General features: G+C 45.9%; 2 protein-coding genes across 2 annotated transcripts in view; one reads left to right on the top strand and one right to left on the bottom strand.

Moving 5' to 3' along the window:
* The first annotated feature begins 297 nt into the window (after window positions 1–297).
* On the top strand, window positions 298–16,525 carry LOC126557507 (hemicentin-1-like). Its single transcript, XM_050213303.1, has 8 exons — window positions 298–473; window positions 12,959–13,089; window positions 13,154–13,361; window positions 13,457–13,627; window positions 14,612–14,740; window positions 14,821–15,180; window positions 15,285–15,434; window positions 15,879–16,525. The coding sequence occupies exons 1-8, from the start codon at window positions 326–328 to the stop codon at window positions 16,355–16,357; spliced, it is 1,776 nt and encodes a 591-aa protein (XP_050069260.1). The 5' UTR covers window positions 298–325; the 3' UTR covers window positions 16,358–16,525.
* The window catches only part of LOC126556559 (E3 ubiquitin-protein ligase TRIP12), a 101,460-nt gene continuing 94,428 nt past the window's right edge, over window positions 13,882–20,913 (bottom strand). The window contains exon 9 of the mRNA XM_050211860.1: window positions 13,882–13,895. The gene's annotated coding sequence lies outside the window, so the exon portion shown is untranslated. The remainder of the gene's footprint in view (window positions 13,896–20,913) is intronic.

Genomic DNA, 20,913 nt, shown 5'->3' with positions numbered 1-20,913 from the left:
CAAAAACACAACCCGAAACAGTGTTTGGCGAAGCGTTTTGCAAATCGTAGTGCTTCTCCATCTGGTTCCGGCTCATATTTAAGTTCTCTTCTTTTTTTGTTTATTTACCCTCACAAAAAAAAAAAACAAACGCACGATCAGGGACTTGAGTTTAGCAGAGAAAACAAAAAAAAGCACACGTTCGAACATTCGGTCGAGTGTAAAGTTCGCTAGTTCGAAGAACCGAAGAAGTGTTGTCGCTGACGCCACCGCCACCGCGCGTCAAACGTGTCCTGAACGCCCGGTTCGCCTGTTGTACGTGATCGGTATAAAAGCGGCCGACATTATGTACGACGGCCCGGTACGACCTTCCCGAGGGTACAGAGGTGAGACAGGGGCGCCGATGGCACCACGGAGAACCGGCGCTCGACAGCGAACCGTACCGACCGGTGGATTATTGCTGTGGCTGGGATTGCTGACGATGTTTGTCAAGGGTAAGTGTGTTCGGACCGAAGCAGATGAAAGAAATTGGAAGAAAAGACTCTAGAACGAGGAAGGGTTCAGCAGGAGACAGAGGGAGAGACTTTACCCTAAGAGCAGCCAACTCGTTGGGGACGATGGCGGTAGTGTGTTTGGTTTCGGAAATGGTCACGTAGCACGTGTTTGCAAATCCGTTGGAATTTCCAACTAGTTTACCAAACGCTAAAGCATTCTAGGCTGCTGTCCCCCCTTTTACTTCTCGGGGCTCGTTCTACTTTAATTTACCGAAGCAGAAATCTGCTCTCAACCGCATCCCTCGTTTCGGGCCCGTTATTATTCCACACACATGCTTGCATCGATCGGAGCTGATGATCAATCAAGATATTATGAGATTGTGATGACTTTCAACATCTTGCTGCTGAAAAAGAGGGGAGCTAGGAAAGAGCTTTCTGGAGTGATTTTCCCGGAAGTGAAGATGGCTTTTTGTACGGTGTGCTTCCGGTTGTGGAGCAGGCGTTTCAAACCGTACCACACTTCAGATGGTGACGTGCAAAACGGAGCTTAACCATGGCATCTGAAAAGCGCTTCATCTGAGATGGTTTATAGCTTTATGTGACAGAAAATGTGAAAACGATTAGATAATCGTACACACTGTTTAGACTGATGATACATCAAACGTTTAGAAAGCTATCACACGTCCTAGTTGTCAGGGAAAATGAACCATTTTCTTGTAGTCCTAGGAGCAAGAGCTTCACACATATTCCGGACCGGTGTTAAAGTCAACAAGAGATGCTAAATTATTTATTCTGAAATTAAGCTTGCATTGTAAATGCTCAGAATGTATGTAACGTTCATGCAACAACGAAAAAAAAGGCAACTGCATGCTTGCATCGCGTTATTGAAAACAATAACTCTTCTTCGGTGCCGTGGTGTCCGCCATTCGGCTCGGTTCAGTATTCCGTGGAAGATTTATTTACCACCATCAAAAGCTTCGTTAGGGCTTAATATCATCACACTCATCCTCCGTGGCGTGGCGTATGTGTGGACAGGGGGGTGAAAAGGGGTGGGATTGTTTGGAGGTTGATGCGTAAATTAAGCCTACGACAAACTCCCGCCAATAGTCGTAGCAGTAGTAGTAGTAGGATCGATAACGTGCGAAAGGGCTCGAAACTACTCTGCTGTTCCCAGGAAAGGATATTCAGTTTCAATCGTTTTGCGGTACCCAGGCACCAAACGTGGCGATCAGAATGAATTGTTCGGGTACGGAACCCGTTCATAATTTACGGTTGACCTCAAGTGTTGATTAAGTACGCTTCCGATAGGTTGATTAATTATTGCCAAGCCCAAGCCCGTTCCCTGCCCCGGGTCAATCAAGCACTGGATGGCGCACGGGACCCGGGGGTTCCCACAAAAATAAAAGCAAGACAACGACGGTAGGGCGGAACTACTACTGCTGCTACTACTGGACCGCGCACAGGGATGATGACTTCTATCGGAACCATCAATCATGTGTCGGAATGCGAACTAAAGCTCTTGTCAAACGCAAACGCTTAGATGCCGGAGACAGGACAACCAATGTGCTAAAATTGAATGAGTATTTTCCCTCGACTATACGACTCTCGTGTACCCCCTAGGACACTATTGGGTTGAGTGACGACTCATCATGTGAGTGTCCTTCACTGTGTCGATGGTGGGAAACCACTCCAGCGTTGCACTGCATATGGTGTGTGGTTTAGTTAGTTTTGTACACAGACGGACAATGTTGTTTGCAAAAAGGGGGAGGGAAAACAACACACAAAAAAACCTACCCCAACGTCACGGGATCAGCACGTGCACATCAGGACAAACACCGAACACGGGGATGGATTTATATGCTCTTTCGAGCAGAAAACTGAACAAAAAAGCGAAAATAATAATACGCTCTTTGTGCAAGTGCAATGATAGAAAATGACAATCCATCAATCATGTTTTTCTGGATTCTGATCAATTTTAGTTATTTCATTTCGTTATCCACAAGGATTCGTCCTCCTTTTTTTTGTGCTCGTTTATCGTACGGGTGTCATGTTGAATGTGTTCACCAGGCGCGCTCTTACCGCCTATCCGTTTAGGAGGTTTGATTCGTACACCGAGACATCGGGACACCGGGACATCCCGCGTTTTTTTCTCGTCTTCTTTTCTGCTATTAGGTTCGCTTTGAGGACCTCCTGGCACACACCCACAAAAAAGCTCAGTGAAAGGAAAACGAAAGGAGAATCCTTTTTTCCTTCACCCATCCCCTAGGAAGGATGCTGGGGATAAAATACATATGACCGTGACCGAGGATCCGAAAACGGTTCGACCACAAGTGGGTCAGGCGGAATAGAAAGAAAACATTCCCTCACAAAACCCAGAGGGTATGTTTTTCGATTCCTTTTTTTTATTTTTTGCTGTCCCGAATCGACTGTTCACTCCGCTTGGACTTCGGTCCTTAAACCGGGATCAATAGCGATTCGGAGAGATTTGCCGAACAAAAGCCAATAATGCTTGAACCTCCACATGCATTCTTCGGGCAAAATAAAAAAGCCCGAATGTGCTGGCCCCGACCCACCAGGAAAATCCTCTTCAGGACCTGGTGCTCACGCATCCTGAGTACACACACACACACATGGACACAACATTCAACGGAATGTTTTCCGCTAATGCTTGAACAACCTCGTTTTCCGGAATGGGTTGCAGCGAGAGAGAGAGAGAGAGAGAAAAAGGACACACGGAAAAGTGGCCAACGCGTTTCAGTTGGTCCAAATCATTCAGGCGTAAAGCAATAGAGCAAAACTTTATCGCAAGCGGTACGAGCGTGTCCTTTTTTTTGGGGGGGGACGAACCTTCTCCACGGAAGCGGCTTATGATTACGATTCCTGGAGAAAGGTGGATGGAAAGTTTTGCATTTGTTTGCTCTCTCGGCCAAGGGGATCCCTCAGCCCAGCGCTGATGATGATGATGATGATGCCAATGGTTGTGCATTATTGATACAACCCAATAAAGACCACTTTAAAGCGTAGCGTAGGCTCCAAACCTAATGTTCGTTTCGCGTGACTCTATACGATGGGACTTATAGTCGTTGTGTTGCTCTCTTTGGTGGCGTTGCAGAAGTTTTGCCCAGGAATTATTTGTATGCTCTTCTTTTTTCGTTTGCACTCGCCCGCTTAGTTTCTATACCTGAGGACCAAAGTTTGCCAACGCTGGGCTCTGTGTTGTGTTGCCAGCACAATAACCCACCCAAAATCACATAAGCGATTATGTTGCATAAGTTATTGAGGCGAGTTTTTGGGTGATTATTTGATCCTGGTTAGCGCAACCGGGTGCAGCATTCACCTGGAAGCGAACCGAAAAGCTGGTCAGGAAGAAGTAGGGAAAGTAGGTTCAATAGCTGTTGTTACCGCACCGCATTTAAAACCACAAACTACCACACGAAAAGCCTCAAGAAGAAGAAGCCCGCATAAATATTGCCACGAGCACAAATACCGACGACTACGGCCACTACGAGGACGCTTCATTCACGAATGTTTGCTCATTAGCATAAGTGGTGCACAGTGGTGCTTTTCGGTGTGCTTTTAAAAACAGAGCCGACCTCCCCCACCACCACCATTAACTGTCACTTTTATCGCCACCACCTTCAAAATTAACCCCGTTGTCCTGTGTCTGTGGGAACTAAGAAACTTAAACCTTTTCCTTTGCTTGCCACCGTGGCATCCTTGCACGGCTTTTCTTCAACCAGTGTCGTAGAGGTAAGTAGATTATGAGCCATTCTACTACTTGTGCTGTGAAAGATGAGAGATGATGTTGGCAAGTCATTTTCTAAGGATCTGCTGGGCAACTTTCGTCTCGTTTTGCAAAAAAAAAAAAACAACCCCTTAGACTGGCTGCTCCGAGGGCGCTAATTTAGAGGGTGTTTTATTTGAATTATGTTGCAACTTTTCGTACGCCACGCCAAACGGCTTTAAACGGTTGTCGCTGCAAGCTCTCGTAGGAGAGCTTGTGGCGTTTAGAGTCTGTCCTGGTCTGATGGCTGGCGTGGCTCAATAATAATTATGTAAATTCAAATAAAAACTCATTCAACCGCTGCACCCAACGCAAAACACCGTGGGAATGGTTTTCTGGGCTTGTGCTTTCTAATTCTTCACGGTCTGGATTGTGCGAGGCGATGGTGGTGGTGGATGAGTGAAAAGGATTTTTATCGCTTCTCACAATCGGAAACTGCCGGAGGCTTGAGCTTGATTTGAATTCGCACAGTTATGCTTGCTGTTAGCAGCAGCAGAACTGGAATCTCCTACTCCAACATTCACGCGCGAGGTGAGAGCTCTTGTCGGTAGCGCCTTAGGGAATTTTATAAATTTGCTCATCGCCATCGATAAGATTTCAAACCGATTTGTTTGTTGGTCTATTAAAGAATGCTTTATTTGGCCAACACGCTCTCCTCCCTTCCCTCTTTCTCGCTAGCGTTCGCTTTCACAATCTAACTTGATTTACGCCTCAAGCTTTTCCAGCGCTTCTCCCAGCGAACGAACATTAATTCCCGCTATTCGTTTTCGTTTAAAAAAAGACGCTTTTCAAATGATTGATCGCTTCTTTTCCACGCGCAAGAAAAGAATTTCAGCCAAGAAACAAGAAGGGAAAAAATTGTATCTGAAACTCATTACGCTTACCCGATCCCCATCGGTATTTAGCGGTGTACGAAGTAATTCATTTTCCACCGATCAAAGCCGTTCCTCCGTCACGCGCTCTGTTCCTCGGGTGTATTGTATTTAATGAGCTTGGAGAATTGTGGCCAGCGCTTTGTGGCCGGCAACGAAATCGACGCTGAATAGGGAGGACGATTTTCCACTGACAATGGTTTCGGATCGGCAAGGCGGAAGGTTAAGAAGGTAAAAGAAAAAAAAAACGAGCGGAAAGTCAGCCACTTCCGCTGGTGCTGTGATGCGCGCTGCGCGTTTAAATTTACTGGATGATAAATTTTGTAAATGGAACATCCTGTGCTGGCTTGCTGCTTGTGGCAAGAGAATAGGAACAGGAAGATAAAGTCAGAGGGAAGCTCACTGGAAAGATTTTTTCTTCTAAGCCAAACCCAACGTACCGTTGCATTAAATCTTCACTCAAACGATTATTTATTGTCCTGCTTGCACATTGAAAGCTTGGTAGATTTTCATCGATCCCTTTTCCAAACAATCTATTGTTAGTCAGAGGTTTTATTTAACATCCCCCTTCGGCAAAGAAGACCATTTGCAACGGACGCAGCACTACTGCATCGGTAAAGCTTTCGTGTAAGAGCTTTGTTCACAATAAAAACTGTATTCAGTTACAAATTGAGCTGATGCTTCCTGGTGGGAACTGGAACGTACTTCCTACCAAAAAAAAAACTCCCAACATCTCGCATTTGAAGCATTTGAATAATGATTGAGCGCAAGTACTATTGAGTTTGTGGGCCACACCACCAGGTGCATCGGAAAACTAGAAACGAACTACGAACGGGTTTACGTCCAGCCGGTGTGAAGCTTCCATCGTTTTGCCTTGTCGAACGGCGTCGGTATCGACACTTGGTTCGTGTTTGGATGAACGCTTCGATTACTTTGCTACAGTACTGGGAGTAGTATCAGTAGCAGCTGCTGCTGCAGTTGTGTCCCTGTGAGTGTATTGCACAGTGGTCCAGCTGAGTCCTTTGGGTGAAAGTCTCATTTTCGCGGTTTGGGACAAATATTTGGTGCAGACAGAATAATATTCAACGATTTCCCATTTGAGGGTTTGTTGGCGGATAGCTTTATCGTTACAAAACACGAATCCAGAACGGATCCAGGACACCCTTCTAAGATGTCTTCTAATGGTGGAAGATAAAGGAGCAACTCGTCACTCAACAGGAACTTCAAAGTATACAAGAATTACTTCCAACAACTAGATAATGATAGCTTTGAGGTTAATGCAGTTCTAGACTTTCATCAAACTACTATTTTTCTATTGATCTACTCAGAAGGCCTGTTCTTTTTCGCAATGTCCACCCTAAAACCATCGTGCAAAGGGTTCGCTAGGACATATTCCTTTGTATCTTTTCCGAGTGGAACGGGGTGAAGTATCCATGTTTTGAGGTTAACGAGGAAAGTAGGCGCATACGTATTGCTAGGGCCGCGCACGGGAACACTATCGGTAGCATCTGGCCAAAGCTACCGGAATTATGGAACGTAACATTTTTGCCAACTCCTCCGACAAAGCCCCACAAACACACATAGGAGGAGGAGTTCATTTCCCTGCATGCACTGGAAATTTAACCTGTTCCTGTGCAAAACCGATTTCCCGGATACCCGGATTTCAGATTTCGCAAATCCTATTCTGCACACACACACACACACACACACACAAACATACGTACAATTGTTTCGGAGACGGGAGGCGGTCGAATTTTTCAATGCATCCTGAGGACGATCGCATCAAGGGACGCGTTCGAGTGTGTAGTCCGTTTTACTGTGCATCACAATACGATGTTCGATGCGTTTGGTCGATTGATATCGGGCTCAATTTTCATTTCCGGTGTGAAACGGTACCGTTGTCCGATCGAGGACTATGAGTTTCCAAGGGATGCATAAAACAGGAAATAAGTCCCTGACAGAGCGTGTTTTCCTTTTGCCGAAGCACTTTTGAGAGATGGCAAACGTATGAATATCGGTCACATCGTTCAAATCATCACCTTGTGCAACCACCTTGATGTACACGTTTGTCACGAGAAGCACAGTGCTTCTTAGGCTTCCGTTTTTCGAGCGAAAAGTCCTGCTACAGAATATGTGCTTTTCTCCTATCTCTGAGAATCGAATTATTCGGACGTTCCCGCTTCGCAACACGACACCGACCAAATCGGCAGAGTAATGGATTTTTTGCCTTTTGCTTTTCCAAGAATCGAAGAAAAAGTAAACACTTCCACAGAAAGAAGGAAGAAGCCCCACAACACGCAAACAGATCCGAACGGCAGCAACTCTCGCCAAGTCACCAGTAAAAGTAAATTTCCGCTTATATTTCAACTGCGGTTGCGGTCAGCTCAGCGCAGCAGAAAAGGATCGTGTTATTGCCGGGACCGTTTGCCACGGGACTTGATTGACCGGAAAGAAGAAAAATGAGTTAAAGAGAACCCTCTCGGTTTTGTGGTTTTGTGAGCCGAGGGACTCTATTCGGTAGTGGGGACCATCCACCCCCCCCAATGGAAATGAACTCAGGACTCTAGCTATATTGGGACAGCAAACAACAACCGCAGAAGAAAAAAACGACACCTTAACCTTGTGGATGTTGCTTCATGACAAGAAAACATTAACAATAGTCAGCGGAAAATGAAGGAAATTGGTCATTATTGAATGGACCGGTTAATGGTAGGCGATCGTTTGCCTATAAAAGCTCAGGCACGGGTTTTCCCCGGAAGGCGAACCGGAATGGGATTAGAGTGTAAATCGTTGATTGAAAAATTCCATCCCTTAAGGAGGAGGAGATCACTTACAAACGGACTTTCCACCACCGTCGACGATGACGGCCACAATAACTACCCGGAAGAAGCGTGTGTTTATATGTCCCCCGTTTCCTGGAGAGAGAGAGCGAGAGTAAGGAAGAAACCCGATCGAAGTAGCAAAGTAGCGAAACCAATAAATTTCCCAAGCCCCGAAGCTAGAGTATCCCACGATGCTGCTGCTGCTGCCCGTCGCCATCGTCGTCGTGCACACTGATTTATCTTCAGCAGCAACCGAGACTTCTCCGACGACTGCTGAGGCCCTGTCACGCTGAGTCAGCATTTTCGGGACAACGCTTTTCGTCGTCGTCGTCGTCGGGCGGGCTGGGCAAATTTGTATCTTCCCTTTCGGTCCTCCGGCTTTTGGGCCAATCGATCGTTATTAGACTGATGGAGGGCAATTTACGCGTTTGCAATGGGATTTGGGTGGTGCACAATTTATGGCAAACTGCTCAGTCGCTTTGATTAGAGCGTTTGTTTGTTGCTACTACTTTTTTTGTCTTTCAGTGCGGAGTGCGTTCAACTAGCTGCAGGGAAAAACGCTCTGTTTCTTTAACAATATTTCCGTTCGTTCTCGCACAGGATAAGCTAGCTCTTAGTGTGTATTGTTTTTTTTTTTTTTTTGGGGGGGGCGATTGAAATGGGGATTGTATTTTAAGCATGATTAATGTATTCAGAGGAGGATTTCATAGCTCGCTAAAGGAGTATAAAGATAGGAGATTCTTCAACTAAAGAAACGGACCAGTTGGAAGTGTTAATTTGGAGCGAAAGATCACTTTAAGTTCTGTTCAACAAGCGTCTTTAGCAGACTTTATCTGGTCTTTTAGTTGAAAGTTAACCTGCCGCGTGTTACCGTACTCCTCCAACGTATAAGCCGTACAATTTTGTTAAATTTTGATGTTTTGATCTGCTTTGTAGAGGAAATCAAGCCGTCGTTAATGTATCATCGCTAATGTCACTTTAGAGTAGGGACCAAGGACTCTGGAATGAACCTTGGACGTCTCCTCAAAAATTCATGCTCTGCTCGTGTGATTAGTTCTGGACTTACTTTAAGTAAATGATGCTAAAGGGAAGCTAACGGCAGCCTCAAAAATAAAATTTCTTAAGGCACTTTTTCTAAGGGCTTTTTACCTGTCAACTTCTTTACGTCTCTATTTGTAAGTCTTTCAAGAACTTTATGACTTGTAGAAGTAGATGACAAAAGAAGAAGACTTTTATCAATTGACTAGAACAGGCACGGCGAAGAAGCCTACCAAGTGAGAAGGTCGTCAGGACATCTTCAAAGAACTGTGAGATATTCGAATGATTTTTTACGGAGGAAAATGATGATGGAATTTTGGAAACAAATTGAATTGAATAGAGAATCGGACATCGGTTTCCCAGTAGTAAAAACTGGATATCCAACTAGGCGGTATCAATAAGTCTCGTAAGCCATTAGAAGGTTGGCTTGATATCGTTGGATTTACTAATGATAATTTTTTCACCTACAAGCGAGGATGCATCTTACACAAAAAAGAATTATATACAAATAATATGGATGGAGGAACATGGAGAAAAGAAAATTCTGCCACATATTGCTCAAATACTGAGGAACTTTACTAATCCTAAATCTATCACCAATTTACTTACAACACGCGTCCCTTACGAATTGCTTTCTCATAGGCGCAGACAGGTTTCTCTATTGATTTCTACCTTTACTTGACTCAGGAAATTACACACACAAACTCTCTTCCTCTAGGCCATAAAAAAGGGATCACTTTTTCCCGTCACGTACACAATTGCAAGCTAATAATCATTCGCAAAGAACGAATCATCGATTAGCAATTCCGGTTGCAGGAAAAAATCACACAAAGCAAGCAAAAAAGAAGCTTTTTGAGCAGATTTTTCGGTATGTGCCCGGCAGGCCAAATACATTCTCGATCGCATTCAAACTGCTTACTGCCTCACCTTTGTAATGAATCACGAACCAAACAGTTAGCGGATCGATTAACGGTAGCAGCTAATAGCAATGCAGACAGGGAGAGGGCAAGAGGGTGAAAATGAAATGAAAAAATCGAGTGGAATTCCATCAGAATGTAGTAAAGTGCAATAATTTGTAATTTACGGCTCGTCTCGGACAGAAAGCGGATCCGGGGTATGGGTGAGGGGGTATGGCACCACAGTAGAAACGTTCTACACTGCAATTTCGTTGGGAGTTTTCGAGCCGGGAAACAAACGGAACTGCATTCCAGGAATGCACTTTTCAATTTATTCTTGGGAAGAAACATATCTCACCAACCAGTGCAATGGAACAGAAGGAGCCAAGATAGGGTGAAGATTTGGAAATTGATTTTCCTTCTTCTCTGTGTTTGCCTTTGGACGTTGCTTTCGATGCAGCGATGTGGTATGTGAGAAGAGTGCCTGAAAACAATGATAATTCCACGTGGCGCTCATGAATTTATTACCTACACACGTATAAATATTCGATATTCGATTTCGATGTGATGATTTATTTGGCGAACATTATTCCCACGTTCCCAGGGCGCAACATCGGTTGGCTATTGACTTCCGCCCACCATCCCCTACTATCCGTTAAAGTCATTGTCTGCACAGGTGAGACGGGGAGAAAGTAAAGAAAAATTGATGATGAAAAATTCGCTACAATCAACAATCGAATCAACTGTCCTGACACACAAACAAACCTGAACCTGAGCCTGCATACAGCGTGTTTTTTTCGGGGTCGTATACTCCAGTGTGGCGTGTTAATTTCGTATCGAAAAATTTGTAAATGATACGCAATTAAAATGACAACTTGAAGAGAAAAAAAATGGCACACACACCCACACAAGAGAAGTAAAAAGCGGACAAGCAATTTGAAATTCAGAAGAAATTAAACTCATCCCCTTTGATTGCCTTTTTAAAACTCTTCTGTAGCAATTTATATTCACTTTTTGTCATTTTTCGGCGGCTCACTGTTAATGGTTTTGTTTGTTTGTTTGCTCTGTTCGACGACGTGTGTTGGTGGTGGTTTTAGTGGAATCGCGTTCTCCACTTCCCTCTCATTAAGCTGTGAAAATTAACAACCGAAACATAAAACTAAGGGAGAGAGAGAGAGAGAGTGCAAAAACAAAACGGTGGGTCATTCCATCAAAGGTTAAATAACGTGGAGCAGAAGTAAAGCAACGATTAAAATGACGCCCTACCAAGACCAAGCTGAAAATCAAGCTTGGAGGGTGGGGGGCCACACGCTTTCGGGCGATTTACTCCGAGAATTTACCAGATTCCCAGCCTCGGTCGCTTCGGTTGGTTGGTGAAAGCGTTTCTCGCTGATGCGCGACACGATTTGACGCGAAAGTAAAATAAAAAAAAAACCCTTCGGCGGAGTGAGGGGCAAGGATATAAAATAAAAGCGACCTTTAGGACACGCTCTCCAACACAACGACCAAAAAAAAAACCAGGAATCCTTCCCAGAATCGCAACACGAAACACGAGGTGATGAAAAAAGGGATGAAAAGAGGGACGACGTGTGGGGGTTGGAGGATTTTCCCGCGAATTTGGCCGTACCCGGCGCCCGTAGGATACAAAACCAAAACTCGGTTTCAGCAAGCCCAACCCGAAAAACAGCGCAACAACGTTGAACACGCGGGACCAGCTGCTACTGCTGCTGCTGCTGCTGTTGCCACTGGTTGGGTACATATACAACAATTAAACTGTAATTTTCCGCCATTTGCATTTTGCTTGCTGGCCTCGGTTTGCATAGTCCCGTATTTTGGCCGCGCCCGGGTACTGAATTGCCTTCCGAGGGCGCTTTTATGTTTGTCTCTCTGCACGCGTACATGGGCACCTGTGTGTGTATTATGGTCATGTTGCCCAAAACACACAAAAATAGTCGATCCCTCCCGATAAGGGCCCAACAACGGGCCCTTCCTTCTTCTGTCCGGAAAAATCAACATCCAAAACGTTGGGTGGAAAAATTCAACGCTCCATCCAGTCCCTTTCGACGCCAGAGTGTTTTGCAGCGAAATCCCCTTTTTTCCGGAAGGTTTTTCCGCCATTTCCGGCAGGTCGGTAACAATCGGCCACTTCAATACGCGTTTGGCTTTGTAAACTGTCACCAGCAACCGATACGCGCCAGGCAAGCCGAACATGGAGCAAAAAATTTGAAACAAAACAAAAATTCAGCCACGAGTGCCCAGCAGACTTTCCTCGACAGACATATTTGGGGGTGACCGCCCCCACACACTTCTTGGTATTTTCTGATCGTTGGCGCAAGTTGACTGTGGTCAGCAGGATGGCGAAACAGCGGCGTTTCGTTTCGGTTCGGTGAGCAGATGTACTATGTTTGACGACTGTTGCTGATGTGACCACGAAACCCGGGCGTGATCTGGCACTTTTTATTTGTGTCAGTGTGTGTATGTGTGCGAGGGACAGCCAGCATCGGTTTTACAAACTTTCCAATCAGTTTTGCGCGACTTGTCCTTTTGTGGGAATATTTTCCTGCTTACACAACGCAAACGACGCTCGGGAGGAGAAAAATGGGACGAAATAAAATCGTCCAAATTGAAATGGAAAAATCCAATTGCATACAAACCCGGACGGTTGCCCCGGGAGCTCATTTCCCACCAGCAAAAAAAAAAAATCTCCGAGGTTCGGTGTGCGTGACCGAGCTTTTTTCCTAGTTTCCCTGTTCTCCCCGGGGGTTTTGGCACCATTGAGTGATGAAAATGAAAAATTAGCCATTCGTTACACAATTGCCATGTGTGTACATGCAGCGGCTGACCTGTTTCAGGGTTTCTGGTGAAACTAAAAGGATTTTTTTCCTCCAATTTGTTTTGCCTTCCGAGTCCTGGGTGTGCTGTTAGGAAAATAAATGCTTGTTATGGAGGGCATATGTCTGCATAGTTAGTGATTGTTTCATTAGTGCCCTGCTGAACTTTTCGTGTTTGTATGTTTGCAATTTTTCACACTTTGTTTAACACATTTTTTCTTTCTCGTTTTCTGCTGGTACAGGAAATCCCGAAACTCGTAGTAACGAGCAGGAACTGAAGCCGAGCTTCGCTGGCCCGATCGAGAACGTGACAGTTCCTATAGGTAGAGAGGCGACGCTCAGTTGCATTGTACAAAATTTAGGTGCCTACAAGGTAAGGGACATTCATCCAATTGTGCTTCCACTGCTGATTTCCACCGCGCCCTTTCGATTTGCAGGTCGGCTGGATGCGAGCCTCCGATCAAACAGTCCTGGCGCTCCAGGGACGGGTTGTGACGCACAATTCACGCTACAGCGTAACGCAGGAAGAGCGTGACGTCTGGCGGCTGAAGATACGCAACGTGCGCGAATCGGACCGTGGTTGCTACATGTGTCAAATAAACGTCACACCACTGCAGAAGCAAGTAGGCTGTGTTGATGTGCAGCGTAAGTACACACTGACAGGTTTCGGCTACGGGTGGGGTGGACCCAACGGTACCATTTACAGCAATCGACCGGGTTTTCTCTTATCCTCCACGCAGTGCCACCGGATATATCGGACGAGCAATCTTCCTCGGATCTGACAGTTCGCGAGGGTGGTAATGCAACGTTCTACTGTCGCGCTACCGGACATCCGGCTCCGAAAGTCACCTGGCGACGAGACGATGGAAATCCGCTTTATCTGTTTCGCAACGGAACCGACCAACGAAAGGGTACGTCGCGTATCTCTCTGTAGAATATCAGCATCTTCTTCACAGGCCACATTAAAACACATGTTTGCTGTGAGTGTGTAAAACCAAAGAGAATCATCGTTTTAAACAATTGGCTCCACATGTCCACAGCTGCTTGGATCAAAAGGATGGACAGGAAATTACTCCTTGCAGTAACATAGTACATTGCAAAAACAACATCCTTCTGTGAACTCGTTAGCCTCTCGGCAAACGGCCTTAACGGCAGCCATTCCACATACACACGCACACACTTTCTTCTGCAATCCTTTTCCCATGAAATTTACGATCCATCAACAACGGGATGGGACATCCTGCGGAGATTCTGGCCTCCTTTTTGTACACCAGCGCAAACACAAACACCCCAGAGTCATCAAGACATCAGTTATGTGTCTTCGACTTTGAACTGAGAGCCCTTTTCTGATTTATGACCAATCTTTCCTGATACTGCCTCACACACACACACACTGCTTTAACCGCAAATTGGGGCCAATAATATTCTCCATAAATTTTTACCTTCTTTCCTGCGTCAACACACACAGACACACATACTTCCCTCCCAACCTTCCTTTATCAAAGCTATCTTTATCGTTTATTTTTATTATTTACTTTTCCCTTCCCATTTCCTCCCTTTTACATGCTCCAAAGTTGTCAGCAATCAAATTGTAACTGAAATTTGTTTTGCACCCGATGTACAAGAAAAAAAACGAGAGAGACAGGGAAAAAAAAGCATTCGTTTTGAGACCCTTTTATGTGCGTACCAACAACTTACGCAACAAGTTGATGTGGGTTGGCAAAGGAAATTTATTTATTGCCAAAGTCGTTTCTATTTGTTGTGCCGACGACCGGGTTCATTTCGTGAAACCAATAAGCAGAACCCTGCCCCTGAATATTTCTCCCCATTTCCAGTCGATCGTTCAATCAAAATCATTTCGTTGAGAATTGCAGAACTTCTCTTTTCTTTCACAGTCGATCAACATGTTGGCATCTTCCTGAACCTGACCCACGTCAGTCGGAAGCAGATGGGTGCATATTTGTGTATCGCCTCAAACGAGGTCCCGCCCGCTGTTAGCAAGCGTGTCTATCTCAACGTTCACTGTAAGTTGTTCCCTTGGCCTTCAAACATATTGCACTTTAAGCTACATCTTCTTGGTGCTGTGTGTTTCTTCACTCACAAGTTCCACCGAACGTGACGACGGCCAAGACGCTTCTCGGGGTGTACGAAGAATCGGACGTGGAGTTAGAATGTGAGGTGGAGTCGTTTCCACGTTCCGTCAACTACTGGACGAAGGTGGCAAAGGCTGGACGTAACCCGACCGGTGGCTTCAGCTCGTCCAGGGCGGAAAACTTTAACCATCACCATCAGGAGGTGATGCTGAACGGGGATCGGTACGAAATTCGGGAGCAACATTTTGGCAGCCTGTACGCGGCGAAGATGACGCTCCGGATCCGCAGCTTCTCCACAGCCGACGCTGGCAGCTACATGTGCATATCATCGAACGCTTTCGGCAAGGCCAACCGAACGATTCGGCTGTACGGTAGGTTTGAGGACGTGTCGGCGATATTGCTTCGACCATAGTTTCCCGAATAGTTCACTTTTGATCGATTGCTCTTTTGCCTCGCCCTTTCGTTCAATTTGCAGAGATTAAAAGACCCACGACCACGACCACCACAACGACCACTACGACTACGACGACGACTACGACGACGACCACCACGACTACACCGGCACCACCACCACCACCACCAGCTCCGACACCACCGCGCCGAAGAACTACACTAATGGGGCCAAGTAAGTACTTTGGAAGTTTCGCAACATGAAAGCCATGCCCTTGTGTTACACCTGTGTTCGGTAGGAATGATGGATGTACCACCACCCCCAACTAGGGAAGCGCCAAACACTTGAGCAACTTTCAACAACTCCACTTTATCATCAGTGTGTGTGTGCTACACTTTAAGCAAATGTGCTTTAAATTCATTGCCTTAAATGCCCACTTGTATGCTAAATTGTTTCGTCGGAAAAAGGTTTTGCTGTTTTTTTTTTCTTACACCACTGTGTCTTGCTTAGTAAAGTCAGAGAGATAGAGAGGCCTTCCGATCAATTTATACAAACCACCCTACCTCTCCGCCGGATACGGTCCGGTGCACTCCAAAATGACAAGAACACCTTCGTCGTGTAATGATGCCATTTTGTTTCATTCTGCTTCTTCTCATTTTCATTCTACTATTCGCACAGGGCCACCGTACGACACAACGCCCTATCCGCCGACCGGGTTCATCATCGAGTACATCACCTACTCGCCGGCCTTTGTCGAGTACGGGGCGAACGGTGAGACCTACATCAACTATCCGCAGCTGACGGCCTACTCGAAATCGTCCTCCTCCTCGTCCTCTTCCTCCGCCTCGGCCAACCCGCACGGTTCATCGGCAGCTTCGTCGGCTGCTTCATCTCCACCCTCCACGGTCACGCTGCTCGGTGGCCGATGGACGGCCGGGACGCTAGGCGGCACGTTCCGTCCGCTGTCCGGGCTGGAGGATAGATTTATGAGCATTTTGATCGTGACAGCCCTGTCCTGTGTGTCCTTTTTTCGCTACTTTCAAATCTATCTTCCCTGGATTACACTTTTTCTGCTGCTGCTGTTGATCGGTCGCAAACCGAAGGAGAAAATCTCGTCCGATCTCGTCTTCCACCATGCGCCCACCTGCGCCCTGTGAGGACACGGTTACGGGTGCCATCTGTCACCGGAACCGTCTACCACGGCGACCCAACAAGACAACAACCTGACGACACTGACACTGCTGACACGACGGGGCGCTCGTTGCGAAAGAGGTAACGAAGGTAATGTTGTTTTCTAATTTGCTAGGATTAATCAGGAAACAACGACCTTCTCCTTCACCGCCGGATATATGCAATGCAGGACCGAAAGAGGGCCCTTGGCACACGGTATAGAATAGATCAAATAAGCGCGCCTCCCCCTGGAGCTGGTAGGATGCGTGTAGCAAATGAAGCAGATACAGCATAAGGGATCGTCAAAAGGACACCTCGGGTAGGGCCAAAAAGGAGTGAATAAATAGCATCCGGAGGGCTTCCCACTGGAGCAAAAATAAAAATGGGAAGCCGGCCCGGGAGCACTGTTACGATGTACATATTAAGCAAATACTTCCAGTAATAAATTTGCCAATAGCCAAACCAGCAAGAACCGTATCACCCTAGTTGACAGATGTGTGTCAGGTGCCGTTGAAGTGGAGTTTAGTTTAGGGGAGGGACACAAAAAGGGAAGCAAAGGAAGCCACTCGCACGGAAAGCGCCGCACATCAGAGTACTAATCAATAAAAGAAGAACACTGGACATACTGGAAGCAAACCAAATTCACATACAAAAACAACGGTGTAAACAACACTTGCTGACATGCTCTGCTACTTGTCAAAGTTGAGAAACCAACCGGCTCGATCGAAAGTGTATGTTCTGAGTAGCACTCGTTGCAGTAACGATAGCAACGGGTACGAGAGCAAACTTTTTTCCCCCTCTTTCCTTCACCTCGGCTCTCGGCAGCCATTTTTCTCGCACTGATGAACGACAAACTTGCTGGGCAATAAATTAATCTCTGAAGCCCGGAAGTGATACGGTGGAGGCGCTTGGTAGCGCTTTTGGTGCACAACTTCTCTCTTGGTAGTTTGGCGGAAGTGTTTTTACGGAAGAATCTCGCTGCCCATGTATGTTTGACTGTGTGTGTGTGTGTGTGTGTGTGTGTAGACACAGAAAATCAATAGCAATCGATACAAATATAAATGCAACCTATACACAATGGTTTGTTCGGCAGCGTTGGCAGGAAGTCTTCCATCGCTTTACAATGCAAGGCAAGTGTGGAACAAACTTTCACATCCGTTTCACAGTGTCCGGAGGTCCAATGATGAAGATGCAGACGAGTTTTTGGGAGCGAGTGTATCGTATTTGGAAAAGTTTTTTAATTTCAAAAGTATTAAAGTGAGATAAATGCTTTTGGCTATGAGGCGGCTGTTGTTACTGCCGATACATTGAGGCCACATTCATCTAAATCAATTGCATCGGGGTTTGTGCAACGCTTTCTATGCATGCCCAACAGCTTGTGAAGATGGTCGGGATAAGGGTTTTGCAAACGATAAAGTTTACGATATGGGCACTCCTCGATGGGTAGTGCTAATGGTGCCAATGTTTTTGATTGGCCATCAAGAGATCGTAGTGCAACGATTGGAGGAAGTTTTTCCGAAGCAATTCTTCTTGAAAATGGAAAGTTGTACCAAGAAAACTCACTTGCTTTGGCACTAAAGCTAATTAAAATCATTGTCTGCTGATGACGTGCGATGATGATTAGTGTCTATCTTGGCAAGTGCATCAAAGACTCGGTCCCCATTCCATTCAGCTTCAGCGCGAAGCGAGTGGATGTGCATACGGAATCGCGTCATCATGCAATTAAATATTCACAATCTGCTGATCAAATTTAGCATATTGAATGCGTTGCATCGTCGTCCGACCAAACCAAACTCCAGTGCAATGTCGCGTGCAGAAACACCATTTTCGACGAAGGAACTAATCACGATGAAGTGTGTGTGTGTTTGTGATTGAAATTTCCCTCCCATCCTAACAACATCACACACCTTATCGAAAGTCGGCGTTAGTCTTATTAATTCATTCGCTCGCGCGCCTTCGACAGATCGATCAAATTCGCTCGATCGCATTTGTGACCCACAAACAACACCGCGCACACCGTCCACGCGCCATGCACATCGTTGGATTAACAATTGCGATGCTCATTCCGGCCAGTTGATTGATTACCCAATCAATGATTGTCACCATGGTCCTGTGGTAGCCGTGCGAGGCTTGAGCCCGAGACATGGGGGAAGTTTTCTTTCCCACGAATAAACCGACCATTCTTCCGTTTGAACGCCTCGTCCTCGTCTTCGTCCGTTGCTGCTAATCCTGCAAGGCGATTAATCAATCAGCACAACACACGGAGCCTGACCCCCATCCTAACATGGCCACCGACACAGTAAGGCTTCACTAATTCAATGCCATTTGCCATGTTTCTATCGTCTGCCCTTCTTGCAACCAACCTTTTCTGCGTTGAGTCCTTGCAGATGGTAACGATTGTTCCACTATTGGATACACACACACATACGCTTTTGTCTTTTTTTCAAGAGAGAGAAACAGAGAGAGAGAGAGAGAGAGAAAGAGAGAGTGAGAGAGAAACAGAAAAAAATCTTTCCTGCAATACATCCTCTTCGAACACTTTTACACGCAGAAGCACTGACTGATGAAGGATGCCTTTTTTCCTCTCCAAACCAAAGGATGGCGCTTTTTTTCTCCATGCTTCATTCAACTACAATATGTCCTTCTCAAAGGTAGTAAAGAGGAGTTTTTTTTCTACTTCTTCGCTTACTTCTTCCTCACGCTGAGTGTAGTACACCCACAAAGAGACTGGCTGACGCTATGTCACGGTTAATAGCATGCAAATTGAGAGCGCTTCGCTAATGAATATCAAGAGTCGTCGAATCATAGTTACCGACGGACCATCGACACACAGCGCCCTCCCTCTCGGGCAGTCACCATGACGACCTTCTTCCACCGCCGACTGCTGCTGACGCTAGAGCAGAGAAGTAGCTTCATCGTTTGAGCAAACCGCTGAGCGAGCGAGTACGGGCGCGCGAAAAGACGTTTGACAGAAAATTATGCCATAAACATACCACTTTCTGCTGTCCACCCCTCCTTGTATAGTGTCCCCCCGCGTTAAGGGATTGGGTGTTGAAACATCTTTTCATGAATAAATTGCTCAGCATTACTGAATTAGTTTGTCTAACGGTTACTGTCGTCGTTTGCACTCAGTGCCACAGTTCCTGGCCCCTTTTTTGCGCTTGGCTCCAGCACCGTTTCGACGGTGCGCCATCAACGACGAAGGGGACTGCACACATAAAATGGCCATCGTTTCGTTTTATTTCGTGTACGCGCTTTTCCAAGACGACGAAAAAAAGATGGGACGACCGTCTCTTCCGGTAAGTACTTCCGGTGGGTTTGGTAAGATGCCAACGGAAAAGGGAAAGAAAAGATGGAGTGTATCGTTATTTATAAGCTATGCATTTTTGCCTCGACTGACATTTACATTTATGCGGCCACGAACGAGGACCGTTCGTGGACCATCAACGAGGCGGTCCAAGTCTTTCCAAGGGCATTGTGACGGATGGATGGAAATTCCAAGACTATCGATGATGCTGGAATGCAAAGCGTTCAACGAAGAAAATGTCACCCCGTGTGTCCTTGGCCGCTTCGGTCTCGGTATGAAGTGTAAATTAAATGCGCCAATTCCCGGGTGCGCCATTGCTGTGAGTGCTCGGTCCCCAGCTCAAGCTCAGCAGTTTAGGGGAAAATGTAATTAATGTTTATCGAACGTTATCCGAACATCTTACCCACGATATCTACACGATGTGGGTACGAAATAGTTAGTTCTTGGTTTGTTTTTCACCACCACCACCGTTAACGTGCGTATCCTTTGATGTGTCGTGTTGCCAGCAAGCAAGATGGTGTGCATGAATGTGCAATTTGCATTTCGCCGCAGACTGTCGCTCGTCTTCGTAATTTGTATGCTTAACAGAGAGCTTGTTGCGAAATCTTCTACATAATGAGCGAATAGTTGGATAAATTAAACTAGTACACGAGCCTCAGATTTCCCTGCTAAACAGTACAGTGAGAGATAGTGAATGAATTGATTACTTCAAATGTAGTTTAACGGCAAATATTGCACTCGTATCAATCGTTTAACGAAAAATTTAATCACTCTCGGAACCTGTCAAAGAAACAGCAAAGCTTTTTTACAATTCATTCCCTTTTGTTTGCTACCATTGCACTTCTGTTCTGACAAACAGGATCGAATGGCGGATGGATTGCTTTATGTTACATTCTTTTCATCAATACAAAGCGCTCACATCCTTTACCCGGGGCCCGGGGTATTAAACTAATTACTTCCTACTCAACCGAGTCGTCCTTTAATTTGCTCAAAAGCCACATCCGCAGCAAATGTAATCTATTTGAAGAATTGTAACACACGTGTGCTTTGCCACACACCAACCAACTCGCTTGCTTCTCCCTCGGACAAAAACCACATCCTATTCGCAGGGCGGATGCTGTTGGTCTGCTGCACAACGTTGGGTCCGATGCGTCCGATCGTTATTTTAAAATCCTTTCCTTCTTTGAGACCATCTTTCCCGGTAAAGAAGGACGCACGCAAAAAACGGGACGCTTC

The sequence above is a fragment of the Anopheles maculipalpis genome, chromosome 2RL (assembly GCF_943734695.1).
Source record: "Anopheles maculipalpis chromosome 2RL, idAnoMacuDA_375_x, whole genome shotgun sequence".
Lineage (NCBI taxonomy): Eukaryota > Metazoa > Arthropoda > Insecta > Diptera > Culicidae > Anopheles > Anopheles maculipalpis.
The sequence above is the reverse complement of the archived record's forward strand: the minus strand, read 5'-3'. Positions and strand labels throughout refer to the sequence as shown.

What these genes read in the sequence shown, in the direction of transcription:
- LOC126557507 (XM_050213303.1), top strand. Translation starts at nt 326, where the DNA reads ATGTACGACGGCCCGGTACGACCTTCCCGAGGGTACAGAGGTGAGACA. An exon ending in AAAATTTAGGTGCCTACAAG is followed by an intron (nt 13,090 to 13,153) that starts GTAAGGGACATT and finishes TTCGATTTGCAG; the next exon opens with GTCGGCTGGATGCGAGCCTC. An exon ending in AGGCTGTGTTGATGTGCAGC is followed by an intron (nt 13,362 to 13,456) that starts GTAAGTACACAC and finishes TCCTCCACGCAG; the next exon opens with TGCCACCGGATATATCGGAC.